The 13,562-nt window shown below is 38.4% G+C and overlaps 1 protein-coding gene across 1 annotated transcript in view; it reads right to left on the bottom strand.

Moving 5' to 3' along the window:
* The window catches only part of PAK2 (p21 (RAC1) activated kinase 2), an 80,945-nt gene that overhangs the window by 8,155 nt on the left and 59,228 nt on the right, over positions 1-13,562 (bottom strand). Inside the window, exons 11-13 of the mRNA XM_087818219.1 lie at positions 13,322-13,439; positions 9,443-9,542; positions 6,937-7,133 (exon numbers count right to left, since the gene is read on the bottom strand). Of these exons, the coding sequence (XP_087674345.1) occupies positions 6,937-7,133; positions 9,443-9,542; positions 13,322-13,439 (415 nt within the window). The remainder of the gene's footprint in view (positions 1-6,936; positions 7,134-9,442; positions 9,543-13,321; positions 13,440-13,562) is intronic.

Raw genomic sequence — 13,562 nt, 5'->3', positions numbered from 1 at the left:
CCCTCTCCAAGTATGAGCTTTATTCTTTAACTCAATGTCATTTCTTTATTATTTTTAAATAAAGAAGTGAATGTTTTATTATTAAACTTTTTTTTCCTGCAAGGTTGCTGCTTCACTGTATAAAAATAGCACCAGCAAAGTATACTGCGAAATTAAGATACTATTCATTATCTGACACTGTAACAACAAAAACTTTTCTCCACTGCTAGTTATTTGCAATGGAAAGACTATGAAGTATTTTGACTCAAATCCAGAGACAGATGTAAGTTACAATATTATATAAGGCTTAATATAACAATGTTATCCTTGAACTATATAACTTCTATAGCTAGATTTTACCACAGATAATTTCAGAAATTCTGAATATTATTACTGTAGCCTAGCCTAAAAATCATAGGGTGTTGTGAAAAACATGCATATTGTGTTTATCTGCAATCATTAGAAAGTTAAGGGGTATTTTCTTCCAATAGCACTGTTGTAATTTTTCCCCCCCACTGGTATTAGTTTTCTTTGCTATTTTATGTATTCTATCTACCCCTAATTTAAGACAACTATGTTAGATTATTGTTTCATCCTACTTTATTTAGGGGGGGTTCCATTTTCACTCCTCAGTAGATTTTATGTATTTCTCATGCTTCTTCACTCACTAGTCCATCTAGTTCTAAAGGGTTACTCAGTGTCATCTTAATCAGCAAACCATCTTCATAACAAGATTTGACAAGTACTGAATTTTCTGCAAGAGCTTCATTAACTTCAGTTACTTCTCCTGATAGAGGAGAACAGAGTTCACTAGCAGCTTTCACACTTTTCAAAGCACCAAACTCATCGTTCTTTCAATTTTGTCCCAACTTTAGGCAGAGTTCAGTAAAAACCATCTCCCAAAGCTTCCTGTACAAAATTGTTGATTCCGACTGTTCCAATACCAGTTTCTGTTGCTATCTATTCATGTATCTCTGAATTTACACCCCCAGAACAGATCTGGGCCAGGGCACGGCATCCTGACAGCACCTGCCCTCAGCCCTAGGGCCCCAGGCAGGGCATGGCGGCGGTGGCAAGAGGCTCACAGCACCCGGGTCCACGTTCGCAGGAGTGCAGGGAGTTGCAGCGCAACTCCTTGGCCGTCCCAGCCAGTAGAGTGGCCAGTGTTATTTATGATTCCATTTTATCTTCTTAGGTTTAGTAGGTGTCGTCCTTTCTTTCATTAGTTTTATACAGCATACATTTTTCAGTTATCACAATCATCACACTATGCCACTTCACAGAATAGCCTTATGATTCTCCCCCTCTCAGCCTTATGTGTTTGTCATTTTACTTATACATGTTCTTTTCCTCCCCACCCTATTATTTTTATTTAAACAGTTTTATATTTTATAGGTACTTATATAAGAAAATCTTATATATTTACCAATTTAGTTACTACTTCCAGTGCTCTTCATTTCTTTGTATGAAAACATATTACCATTTTCTTTCTGCTTGAGAAGCTTCCTTTAATGTTTCTTACAGTATAGATCTGCTGGTGATAAATTCTTTCAACATTTGTACATGTGACAAAATCTTCATTTCACCTTAGTCTTCAAAAGAGATTTATTGGCTGCAGAATTCTCAGTTAACTGACTTTTTTCTTTCAAAACTTCGTTACCATGTATTAGAACACCTGAAGTTGTCTCACAGCTCATTGATGCTATTTCACTTCTGTCCCTATGTTTCCTTTGGAGAGTTTCTATTACTATGTCTATAATTATTACTAAATCAATCATTTTCTGCAATGTATAATCTGCCATTAATCCAACCCCATACACTGTAGTTTGTATCTGTCCTCACCCAAGGAGTGAGGATGTTTTTTCCATTGATTTTAGAGAGAGTGGAAAGGAGGGGGCAGGGGAAGAGAAAGACAGAGAGGAGAGAGAGAAACATTGAAGTGAGAGACACACATAGACTGGCTGCCTCCTACATGCACCCTGACTGGGGCAGAGATGGAACCTGCAACCCAGGTACGTGCCCATGACCAGGAATCGAACGTATGACCCTCCTGTGTGAAGGCCCACACTCTTAACTACTGAGCCATATGGGCCAGGGCAAGTTTAATTTTTTAAAAAATGTACCTCCAGCCCAGGCTGGGTAGCTCAGTTGGTTAGAGTGTCATCCCAATTTGCCAAGGTTTCAGGTTTGATCCCCACTCAGGGTACATACAAGAATCAACCAATGAATGCATAAATAAGTGGAAGAACAAATCGATAGCTCTCTCAAAATCAATAAATTAAAAAAAAAAAAAGTACCTTCTAAATGTCTCAACATGCGGAATGCAGTTATAAAAATTGTTTTAATGTCCTTGTGTGCCAATTCTTTTATCTATATCAGTTCCAGGTCAATTTTTCTTCTCATTATGGGTTGCAATTTTCCTGCTCTTTTGCCTGTCTGGTAAACTTCAACTGGATATCTGGGTGCTAGATATGCCTGTATTCTTATAAACATTCTGGAGCTTTGTTCTGGGACAGTTACTTTGAAACTTTGGAACAGATCCCTTTGGGTCTTGTTTTTAAGATTTGTTAGGTGGGACCTAACACATTTGTTACATTAAAATTTGGTAGACTACAGCAGCAATGTAGTCTAGGGCTAATTATTTCCTATCTCTGAGGCAAGACTCTTTGGAGTCATCTACTCAACGTTCTGTGAATTACAAGGTTTCCTATTACAAAGCTTTCCTATTGCTGACAGAAGCAGCCTTGTGTGAGCACCAGGCACCATTCATTGTCTCCAATCCTAGCAGATGGTTATATCCCAGGCTCTGTGTAGAGTCTTCACACAGGTGTACCAATCTCTGTTGAATGCTCTAGTCTCAAAGGTTTCTCCTCTCCTGTACTCTGTGCCTTGTGAACTCCAGCTGCCTTGATCTCCCCAGATTCTCATCTCTATAACCTCAACTCAAGGAGTCCCTGTATCCCACCTGGATTCTTCCTCCCTGTGCATGACCTGGAGAATCTCTCAAGACATTACGCTGGGGCAATCGCTGGGCTCACCTCATGCTTTTCCCACCTTCAGAGATTACTGCTCTTCATAGTCTGATCTCCAGTGTCTTGAAAACCACTGTTCCATATACTCCAGTAGGAGGGTTAACCTGGTCCCTGCTGTTCCATCTTGGCAGGAAGCAGAAGTTCCCGTTTGCCAAGTTTTCATCAATTATATCCACATTGCCAACTCCAGTGTTCAAGTCTCAGTTCTAATCTTACTTGATATAACTACAGCTTCTGACAAGCTGATACCTCTATCACTTTTTGGATGTAGATTCCAGAGCATATGTTCATTTTGTTATACCTGCCTCTCTGGCCGTTCCTTCTCAGTCTCCTTTACCGGTCTAACACATCAACTCTTAGCTACGGAATGCCTTAGGGTGCAAACGGAATCTCTTCTATTATCTGTCTATGCCCACTGGACCTGGTGATCCTATCTAGTCTCTCAGCTTTAAGGAGTCTTGATTATGTATCTCTAACCTGGATCCCAGATTGCATACCCAATAACCTAGTCAACATACCCACTTGGATGTCTTAATAGGCATCTCAACTTAACATGCCTAAAACATTAATATGTTATCTCCTGATCTCCCACCTGCCACCCCCCCCACACACACACCCTACCTGCACGCTTTCCATTCAGTTAAAGTGAACTTCAACTTCATCATTTCAGTTGCTTAGTCCCAACTCTTGAGGTCATCTCTCCCTCTTACTCACATATGCTCTCCGTTTAAAATACATCCAGAAATCTACTACCTTTTCACACTTCTACTGATAACATCCTAAACTACCATCATTTCTTGCCTTGATTACTGCAACAGCCTCCCAACTGGTCTTTCTGTGTCTGCCTTTGCCTCCCTTGAGAGTCTCTTTTCAAAAAAGTAACCAGATTGATTCTGTTAAAATGTAAGTAAGACCATTTCACTTCTCTGCTCAACACTGTCCAATTGTTTCCCCATCTTACCTGTGTAGAAGCCAGAATCCTTACAAAGGCCTAATAAGGCACAACATAGTCTGGCCTCATTTCTTCACTGTCTACCTTTTTTTCTCCTGCTCTGTGTTCAATGAATGCTAACTCTACTGGAATCCTCAATGAACTTTCAATACAATAAGAATGCTCCTGCTTTACGGCCTTTGCATGTGCTGTTCCTTCTGATCAGGATGTTCTTCCCTTAGGTAACTGAGTATCGTCACTTTCTTACCTCTCCTGATCAAATGTCAACCCAGTAAAGCTCTTCCCAAAGCACTCCTTTGAAAATGAACACTCCTGACTCCTTGCCTACTAGTCCCAGTACTTAAGAGTCCACCACCATTTGATATATTACATATTATTCTTATTGTTTCTCTCCTCCTTCTATGAGGACAGAAATTTTGTTTGTTCTTTTAGACAGTGCCTTGAACAGTGCCAAACAGAGCCAATACTTGAATCAATACTTACTGAACAAATCAATAAAATTAGAAGGTTTTAAAAATTGTTCTAAAAAGTGTTTTAAAAATATTACTACTATAAAAGTACCTTTATTGCTCACTTGAACTGGAATCTTTGCAAGAAGATGAAAATCATTCAGGAAAAATAGAAATAAAATCCATGCCATCCACACAGGGTACCTCTTACACATTACCTTGGCCTCTGGAGCCCATTTTATACCATGTCCAACTTTTTTTTGGGGGGGGGGGGGGGGCAATTTTTTAAATTTCTGGCAGTAAGTTTGTAGTCATATATAGCAATTTAAAAATCACCCTTAAGTGTAAAATTCAGTGTTTTAGTATATTCACAAGGTTGTACAACCATCACCACTGTCTAATTTCATAACATTTTTATCCCTCCAGAAAGAATATCCATGTGAATTGTTAGTTATTCCCCATTCCCTCCTCTACTCAGCCCCAGAAACCACTAATCTCAGCTCTACAGAAATCTATAAAATGTATGGATTCAATCCTCATTATGTGCTGATTTCACACGTGAATTTACCTACTCACTAAAATTTATGTTAACTCCAAAATCAATACTCTCAGTGCTTTTGTGGTCATTCGTGGATATGTGCAGAGAGGTGAAAAGCATAGTGCTGAAGAGCTGGCTAGTGTTCCTAAGTGCAAGAAGGTTGTGATGTGACCCATGGAAAATATACACTTTTTGATAAGCTTCATTCAGGCATGAGTTATAGTGCTACTGGCTGTGAGTTCAATGCTACTCAACAATATATGTTAAATAGTGTCCTTTTCTCTTTTTTTTAAATTCTCACCCAAGGATATTTTTCCATTGCTTTTCAGAGAGTGGAGGGGGGAAGGGAGACAGAAACACCCATATGAGAGAGACTCATTGATTGGCTGCCTCCCACTTGAGTGCTGACCGGGGCCAGGACTGAGCCTGCAAATGAGGTACATGCCCTTGGCCGGAATCAAACCTGGGATTCTTCAGTTTTGGGGCAGATGCTCTAACCACTGAGCCAAACCAGCAAGGGTGTCCTTTTTTTTTTTTTTTTTAAAAAAAACACACAAACTATTGATGTTTTTTAGAGAGAGAGGGGAAGGGAGAGGGAAAGAGAGAAAAACATCGATGTGAGAGTACAACATCGACTGGCTGCCTCCTGTGCACACCCCACTGTGGATTGAGCCCACAACCCAGGCATGTGGCCCTGTCCAGGAACTGAACGGGCAACCTCCCGGTGCACAGGATGACTCCCAACCAACTGAAACACACAGAAAGCAAGGTCGTATATCAATCAGCTGACAAAAATGTAATCAGAAGCTTGCAGGAACCTAACCCTTTACTTCCCCTGGAAGCAATGGTTCAGCATTCACAAGTATTTGAGGCTTTACAGAACCTAACTACCACAAATAAGAATCGAATGTAAATGGAATCCTGTAATATGTGATCTTTTGTGTTTGACTTCTTTCACTTAGCATAATGCTTTCAAGGTTCAATATTATATGTATCTATACTTCATTCCTTTATTATGGGTAAAAAATACTCCATTGTATGAATATACCACTTTTGTTTATTCATTCATCAGGTGATAGACATTTGGGCTGTTTCTACCTTCTGGCTCTTATGAATGCTGTTATCAACATTTGTGTACAAGTGTTTATGTGGATGTATGCTTTTAATTCTCTTGGGTATATACCTAGCATTTGAATTGCTAAGTTATATGCTAACTCAATATTAAGTTTTAGAGGCACTATCAAATCGTTTTCCAAAATGCTACATGCACCATTTTACCTTTCCACTAACAAAGTATGAGGGTTCCAATTTCTCCACATTCTTACCAACACTTATTATTGTTCATCTTTTTTATTATAGTCATTCTTGTAGGTGTGAAGTGGTATGATATTGAGCCATATATGGTAATTTACAAGTAGAAGTAGAAGAAAAAAGATAAAGAATCAAAGGCAGGAAGGAAAGGAGCAAGGGAGGGAAGCAGGGAGGGAGGAAAGGAGGAATCCCGAAACTCTCCACCCTCAGCTGCTGAATATTTATTTGTTTAAAGTCTACTGACCTCATCTGTATATCAGGGCCCTCACTCTTTTGTTTGAATACGGGCTTTAACATTGCCATCTACACAGCTTTCTCACAGATGTGATTCTTGCTTTCCTCTTCTCTGTACCTAGGGGTACCAGAGGCCAAGGTTCAAAGTTGATAACCTGAAGGGTATCTCTAGGGACTCTTAACTCTGTAGAAAAGTGAGGACATTCTTACTTAGGTGCAAAATTAGAAAGCATTCAACTTACTAAAAATCTACAAACTCTCTACCTAACGCATTCAACTCAACCCATAAGTAAACGATTTTTAGATGCAGAGTAAAGGAAACGACTAGGTTTTATCAACTTTGCATCCTAAATTCTTGGCCAGTGCCTGGCCCAAGCAGGTATAACATAAATGTTTTAAAGAAAAGTATTTTTCTTAAAATAAGGCTGGTGTCTGTCTTACCCTCAAGGGATTTTCATTGAGGTATGGAGGCTCTCCTTCTACCATCTCAATAGCCATGATACCCAGAGACCATATGTCCACCTTAGGGCCATAAGCTTTCCGTGTAACCACCTCCGGTGCCATCCAGTATGGCGTGCCAACCATGGTACTTCGCTTGCTCTGCTCAGGGGTGATCTGGGCACAGAAACCAAAGTCAGCTATAAAACAAAACAAAAAACATCTAGAGTTAATGGTGTCCGTGGAACTCTTTTATCTAAGAGTTCACTTTAGATGACTTAATTACATTCAACTACTCAGCCACCTGTCTATTAAGATTGTACTAATAGTCAACCAGAATGGGTTTACAAATATTTTGATGTTACATACTCTCACTTTTTTTTGCTTTTATTTCCAACAAGCAGAGGGCAAATTATCAGGAGGTCTTTTATTCTAAATTATTAATTCTAACTAGAGGGAAAAGGGGGTGGGGGGACATAGAAATGGTGATGAAAGGAGACTTGACTTGGGGTGGTGAACACACAAATTTACAATAGACAGATGATGTATTATAGAACTGTACCCCTGAAACCTATATAACTTTAACCAATGTCACCTCAATAAATTCAATAAAAAATTTAATTCTATCCTAAAGATTTTAATAAAGTTGAAAAAGGTATAGAAGAAAAAGTTACCAAAGATCAACACCAAAACTAAACGCTGTGAATCAGGCAAAGGTCAACAAGTGGTAACTACTTTTGATAAAAATAAACAGAAGATAATGACTAAACATCAGACTTAGGAGAGTCTAGAAAAAGAGCTCATTTACCTATAACTGTACCTACAAGGTGTTCACCAGCTTACTCCAACCATGTCATTTTATAATAACTGAGGAGCAGAATGCCTAGTTTAGTACTTTTAATTTAGTGGCAAAGTCAGGATGAGAATCTAGAGTTTTTTCCTACCTTCCACTGTTAAATCCATTCTGTTCCATATGTAACTACTATTAACATTTATGTTTGTAAGCTTTAGACTTTTTGTTATGCATTTACATACATACAAATAATATCTACAAACCGCCTGATTCATTCTATCTAAGATATTGCGTAAACCGTTTTTAAAAACTACTTTCAGAGATCTTTCCATTATTAATACATTGAACTACCTCATTATTTTAACTACACAATGTTAAAGAATATAAAAAAACAAAAACAGAATGTAAAACTATCATAACATATTTAACCATTCCAGAACTGCTAGACGTTTAACATATTTTGGTTTTTGCTTACAGTGCTGCAGGGAACTACTTTGGACATGTGCATATGCTTAGTAATTTTATAGGAGTCAATCCTAAAAGAACAATTGTTAAATCAAATCATATTTATAACTAAAGTGAGAGCTTATAAGAACCAGGTACTGTTCCTAGTACCTTATAAGAATTAACCTATCTAATCCTCAAGATAGCTCTATTAGATAGGTACATTATTATTATTCCCATTTTACAAATGGGGAAACTTAGGCACATATATTTTTAGATAACTTACCCAAGATCATTCATCTAGTAAGCAGAAGAGTCAGAACTAAATATTATCCAAAAAAGTCTAATTCTGTTTACATGTGTATTCACCAAAAATGTATGAAACTGTCCATTTTTAACTTGCCTACTAAGATTAAGATTAGCAATTCTATATTTTGACCATCTGATAGAAACTAGACCCCTTTTCTCGTGGTTGAATAACTTCTAGAGAATGTATCTTAAGGAGATGTTGAAAAAGGAGCAAAACTCCAGCAGAACAGAAGAAAAAGTTTTTGGTTTCTTAATCTAAGAAATGCCTTGAGTTTTACATAGTTGGAGAAACCTCAGCAGAAGTTTTTTTGTATTGTTTTTTTAAAAGAAGTTCTTAAATCCTATAGAGGGCGAGGCTGGAACTGAGACATTAGCTAGCAGAGGAAAAAGAGCCTATGACTTTCTTATCCCCCATGATTCTACCATGTCTGATACAGAAAATAATTATGAAATGAGGTTTATAAGGGTTTTTTTTCTTTCTATTTTTAATCATTTCCGAGGTCAGGGTCATATAGCTTTTGCATGATTAGGCCACACTGCCAAATCCAATGAAAGCTGAACAGCATGACAAAAATTTACTCTAAAAGATAGCAGGGACAAATTCAAGTTTATCTTTGGAAGATAGCAACAACGTTATGGCAGTCCTAGGCACTGTTCCTCAGCATTTTAGATTTTTAATCCTCAGAAGAATTGAGATAAATACTATAATTTTTGATATCATACAAATCGGAAAATAAACACAAAGAAATTAAGTAACTCATCTAAAATTATTCAGCAAGTATAGCAGATCTGCTATTTAAACAAAGGTGTCCAGTTGAGAGTCCATATTCTTTAGCACTATTCTCCCTCCCTCTCTATATATGGTCATAAAAATATTATTAGCATAAGAGGTTTTTACTTAAACAAAAGGGAGAAAATTATAATAAATAACAAATAAATGCTATTTCTCCATTTGTTACTCACTAAGTTTAACTGATCCTTCCATCCCCAAAAGCACATTGTCACTTTTGATGTCTCTGTGGATCACTTGATTAGCATGCAAAAACTCCAATGCCTGTAAACACTGAACAGAAGAAAAAAACACAATTAATGAAAACAGTCTCTGAAAAGTCTAAGGGAGGTTCACATACAGTACTTAAGGCCTGAGCATTGCTTCTAGTATCCAGCAGAAGACACTGCAATACTTATATTTATAAAGAAAAAACATCCTTTCATGTGCAAAGTTATAAAAATTTTGTAAGACAATTAGATTCCCCATCTCCCACCCTCTAGTCTTACCCAGAGACAATTATTAAGTGATGTCTTATCTAGTCCTATCATTCTGTTTTCATTTTCATTTATAAAATGATGGGTGGGTCTCTATAATCTCTAGGCCTTTTCAGGTTTAAGTGCCTAAAGGTATACAGCACTTGTAAACATGCACAAGGCTCTTTAAAAATCACTTCAACAGTAAAGGATAAATTTGTGATTATTCCCATATGAATCTCTGATACTCAAGTCTAATCAATGTGCCATGAAAAGTGGGTAAGATCCTGGGTGGTTTGGTTCCATCTAGCTGTTCATCAATGTCAGATAAGATGTTTTCTTCATTTCTTCCATGGTGGATTTTACATAAAGCTAATATCCACAACCTAGACACCAATGATAAAGAAATAACTTTCTTCTTATGCTAGTGTTTCCAAAAGCACTGAGTCCAAAGTGAGGAAAAACTCCACCCCCTTCCTTAAATACAAGAATGAGATTAGGTTTTTAAAATCTGCTTGTCCCTATATTTTATTATTTTTCATTTTTATTTTTTAATCCTCACCCAAGGATATTTTTTCCATTGCTTTTCAGAGAGTGTGTGTGTGTGTGGGGGGGGGGGGACACCAATATGAGAGAGACACATGGATTGGTTGCCTCCCACACTCACCCCGACCAGACCCGGGGATCGAACCTGCAACCGAGGTATGTGCCCTCGGCCAACATAGAACCCAGGACTCTTCAGTCTGTGGGCCGACACCACTGAGCCAAACCGGCCAGGGGTATCCCTATATGTTTAAATATAAACTGTGCACAAATTGTAACTTGGAAAAAGTTGTGTTTTTATTTCTTACCTCCATCAGAGTAGAGCAACAACAAAAAAGTCTATATAATCTCAAAAAAGTAAAAATCTCACTGAAAATATTGTACTATTTTTTAAAAAATATATCTTTATTGATTTCAGAGAGAGAAAGGGAGAGGGGGAGAGGGGAAGAGGGGGAGGGGGAGGGGGAGGGAGGGAGGGAGGGAAAGAGAGAGAGAAAAACATCAATGATGAGAGAGTTATTGATTGGCTGCCTCCTGCATGCCCCCCGACTGGGGATTAAGCCTGCAACCCGGGCATGTGCCCTGACTGGGAATCGAACCGAGATCTCCGGATCCTAGGTTGATGCGCAACCACTGAGCCACGCCCAGCTAGGCTGTACTATTTTTTTTTTAATCCTCACCTGAGGACATGCTTTATTAATTTTTTCTTAATTTTTTAAAATTGATTTTTAGAGAGACAGAGAAAGAGATTAAGAGAGAGAGAGAAACATCAATGTGAGAGAGAGACATCAATCGGTTGCCTCCCACAGGCTGACTGGGGATCAAACCCAAAACCTGGGTATGTACCATGACCAGGAATCAAACTTGTAACCTTTTGGTGTACAGGACAACACTACAACCAACTGAGCCACATGGGCCAGGGCGAAAATATTGTACTATTCATTCAAGAAAAAAAGGGATAAACTATGTGTATTATTACACTACATTTACCAAGCTTTAAAGCAGATTCTTGAAAAGAACAAATTCTCAGAAAAATACTTGTATAAATAGAAATATGTCACAATTAAAGGAACTCCTAAAATAATTTTAAAATCAATTATGAAAAACTGTTAGAAAAACAAATTAAGCATAAACAAATTCCTTTTTGTTGTTCTGTTAATCCTCACCTGAGGACATTTTTTCCATTGGTTTTTAGACAGAGTGGAAGGGAGGGGGCCACGGAGGGGGGGAGGGAGGGAGAGAGAAAGAGAGATTGGTTGCCTTCTGCATGCACCCTGACTGGGGCCAGGGATTAAACCTGCAACCCAGGTACGCATCCTTGACTGGGAATTTAACCCAAGAGCCTCTGGTGCACAAGCCGCCCCTATAACCACTGAGAAACACCAGCAGGGCAATAAAGTCTTGTTTTTATCAGCTTTTAAGTAACCAACATTTTTTGTTAAGAGATGTGTTAATTTTTTTTTAATGTTTTTATTGATTTCAGAGAGAGGAAGGGAGAAATAGAAACATTAATGATGAAAAGAGTCACTGATTGGCTGCCTCCTGCACACCCCCTACTGGGGATCGAGCCCGAAACCCAGGCATGTGCGTCATGAGGAATCAAACTGTGACCTCCGGGTTTATGGGTTGATGCTCAACCACTGAGCCACACCAGCCAGGCAAGAGGTATATTATCAAACTATCATATTCATTAACATATTATTTCCTTCCCTACTAAAACAACCAAAGAAGCTACCCCCCCCCCCCTTAGGTAGAGAACAATTACATCAGAATTAAAATTTTCAAAGAAGCCCTGGCCAGTGTGGCTCGGCTGGTTGGAGCATCTTCCAGTGCACCAAAAGGCTGTGGGTTCAATTCTTGGTCAGGGTACATACCTAGGTTGGGGGTTTGATCCCTAATTGGGGTGCACATAGGTTGCAGCACACACATGTGAGACAACTGATCAATGTTTCTATCTCTCTTTCTCTCTCCCTCCCCTTCCTTCCCCCTTCTCTAAGTAATCAATAAAACCTATCTTCAGGTGAGGCCAAAAATATTTCAAAGAATACTTTTGGAACACCTTAATAAAAGCTAAAAAAGGAAAATATCATATGTACTGTTCTTGCATGAACAAAGTTTCTAATTCACTTATGTATCACTGTAAAAATGCTGAAAGACAAATCACAAAAAACACAATAGTCTTAAGAATTTTTACAGTTTTGTCCTTTGTGACAATGATTCCTATGATATTGAAAAGCAGTTATTGAACAGTAGATATTGAACAGTTTCAGTGACAATAAGCAAATCATTAACCTAAGTCTCATCTGTAGAAAAAGTTAACTGAAAGATGAAAGGCTCCTTTTTTGACTTATGCAATTTGGCAGAACTTAGGATTTAAAAGTAAACAGTATGTTTACTAATTCATGAATAAATATCAAAAAATAACCAGTTTCTTCACCTTCAATAAGATTAATAAAGCCAGAAGCTGATGTATTAACACTTAAGATGAACATGTGTCCTGCTGAAGGAGTGCTTGTTCCCACTGTTGAGTGGTGTATTTTTTAAAAAACTGAGTTTTAGAAAAAAGGGCGGGGGGGGGACGGGGGGGACGGACGGGACATCAATCAGCTCCTTCCCACATGCGCCTGGACCAGGGATCAAACCTGAAACCTGGGTATGTGCCCTGACCAGGAATCAAACCCTAGCTTTTCGGTGCACAGGAGGACTCTCCAACCAACTGAGCCACACTGGCCAGGTCAAGTGGTATATTTTTAATGGCTTCCCTTTTCACCCTCCAAAGCATCCTGTTTGGACAATGAATTATAATGATCACTCCACTGAAATTCACCTGAGCTGCATTCTTCAAAGGTCCATGCTTCCTTCCAGACTTATCTTACACATGAAGGAAAGGGCTGAAACTCTCATGAAGGATGAAATGGTACGGAGAAAACTTGCAGAGAATGTGTACAGAGAAAGTATTTCACACAAAATTTACCTGTGCAAAAAAACTTTCCATTTTTTCATCTCCTGCTAACCACATGTCACCATAACTTACCAAAATGGGAATAAACTCACCTCTCTGCACACAGCAGCAATCTGTGCTTCATCCATGCAGGTTTCTGTTACAACATCAGTAAGTGATCCCCCAGCAAGGTACTCCATTACTACAAACAATTCATCTCCCACCAGGTAACTAAAAAAAGAACACACAAAACACATTCACATTTTTACTTTTTCTGAACACATGGAACTCTATGCTGAACAATTCAACGTTTAGGCACCCTCGTAACAAAACTAGAAAGCTGGTAGCTTTCAG

Source organism: Miniopterus natalensis, chromosome 6 (genome assembly GCF_054644295.1).
Source record: "Miniopterus natalensis isolate mMinNat1 chromosome 6, mMinNat1.hap1, whole genome shotgun sequence".
Taxonomy (NCBI): Eukaryota; Metazoa; Chordata; class Mammalia; order Chiroptera; family Miniopteridae; genus Miniopterus; species Miniopterus natalensis.
The sequence above is the reverse complement of the archived record's forward strand: the minus strand, read 5'-3'. Positions and strand labels throughout refer to the sequence as shown.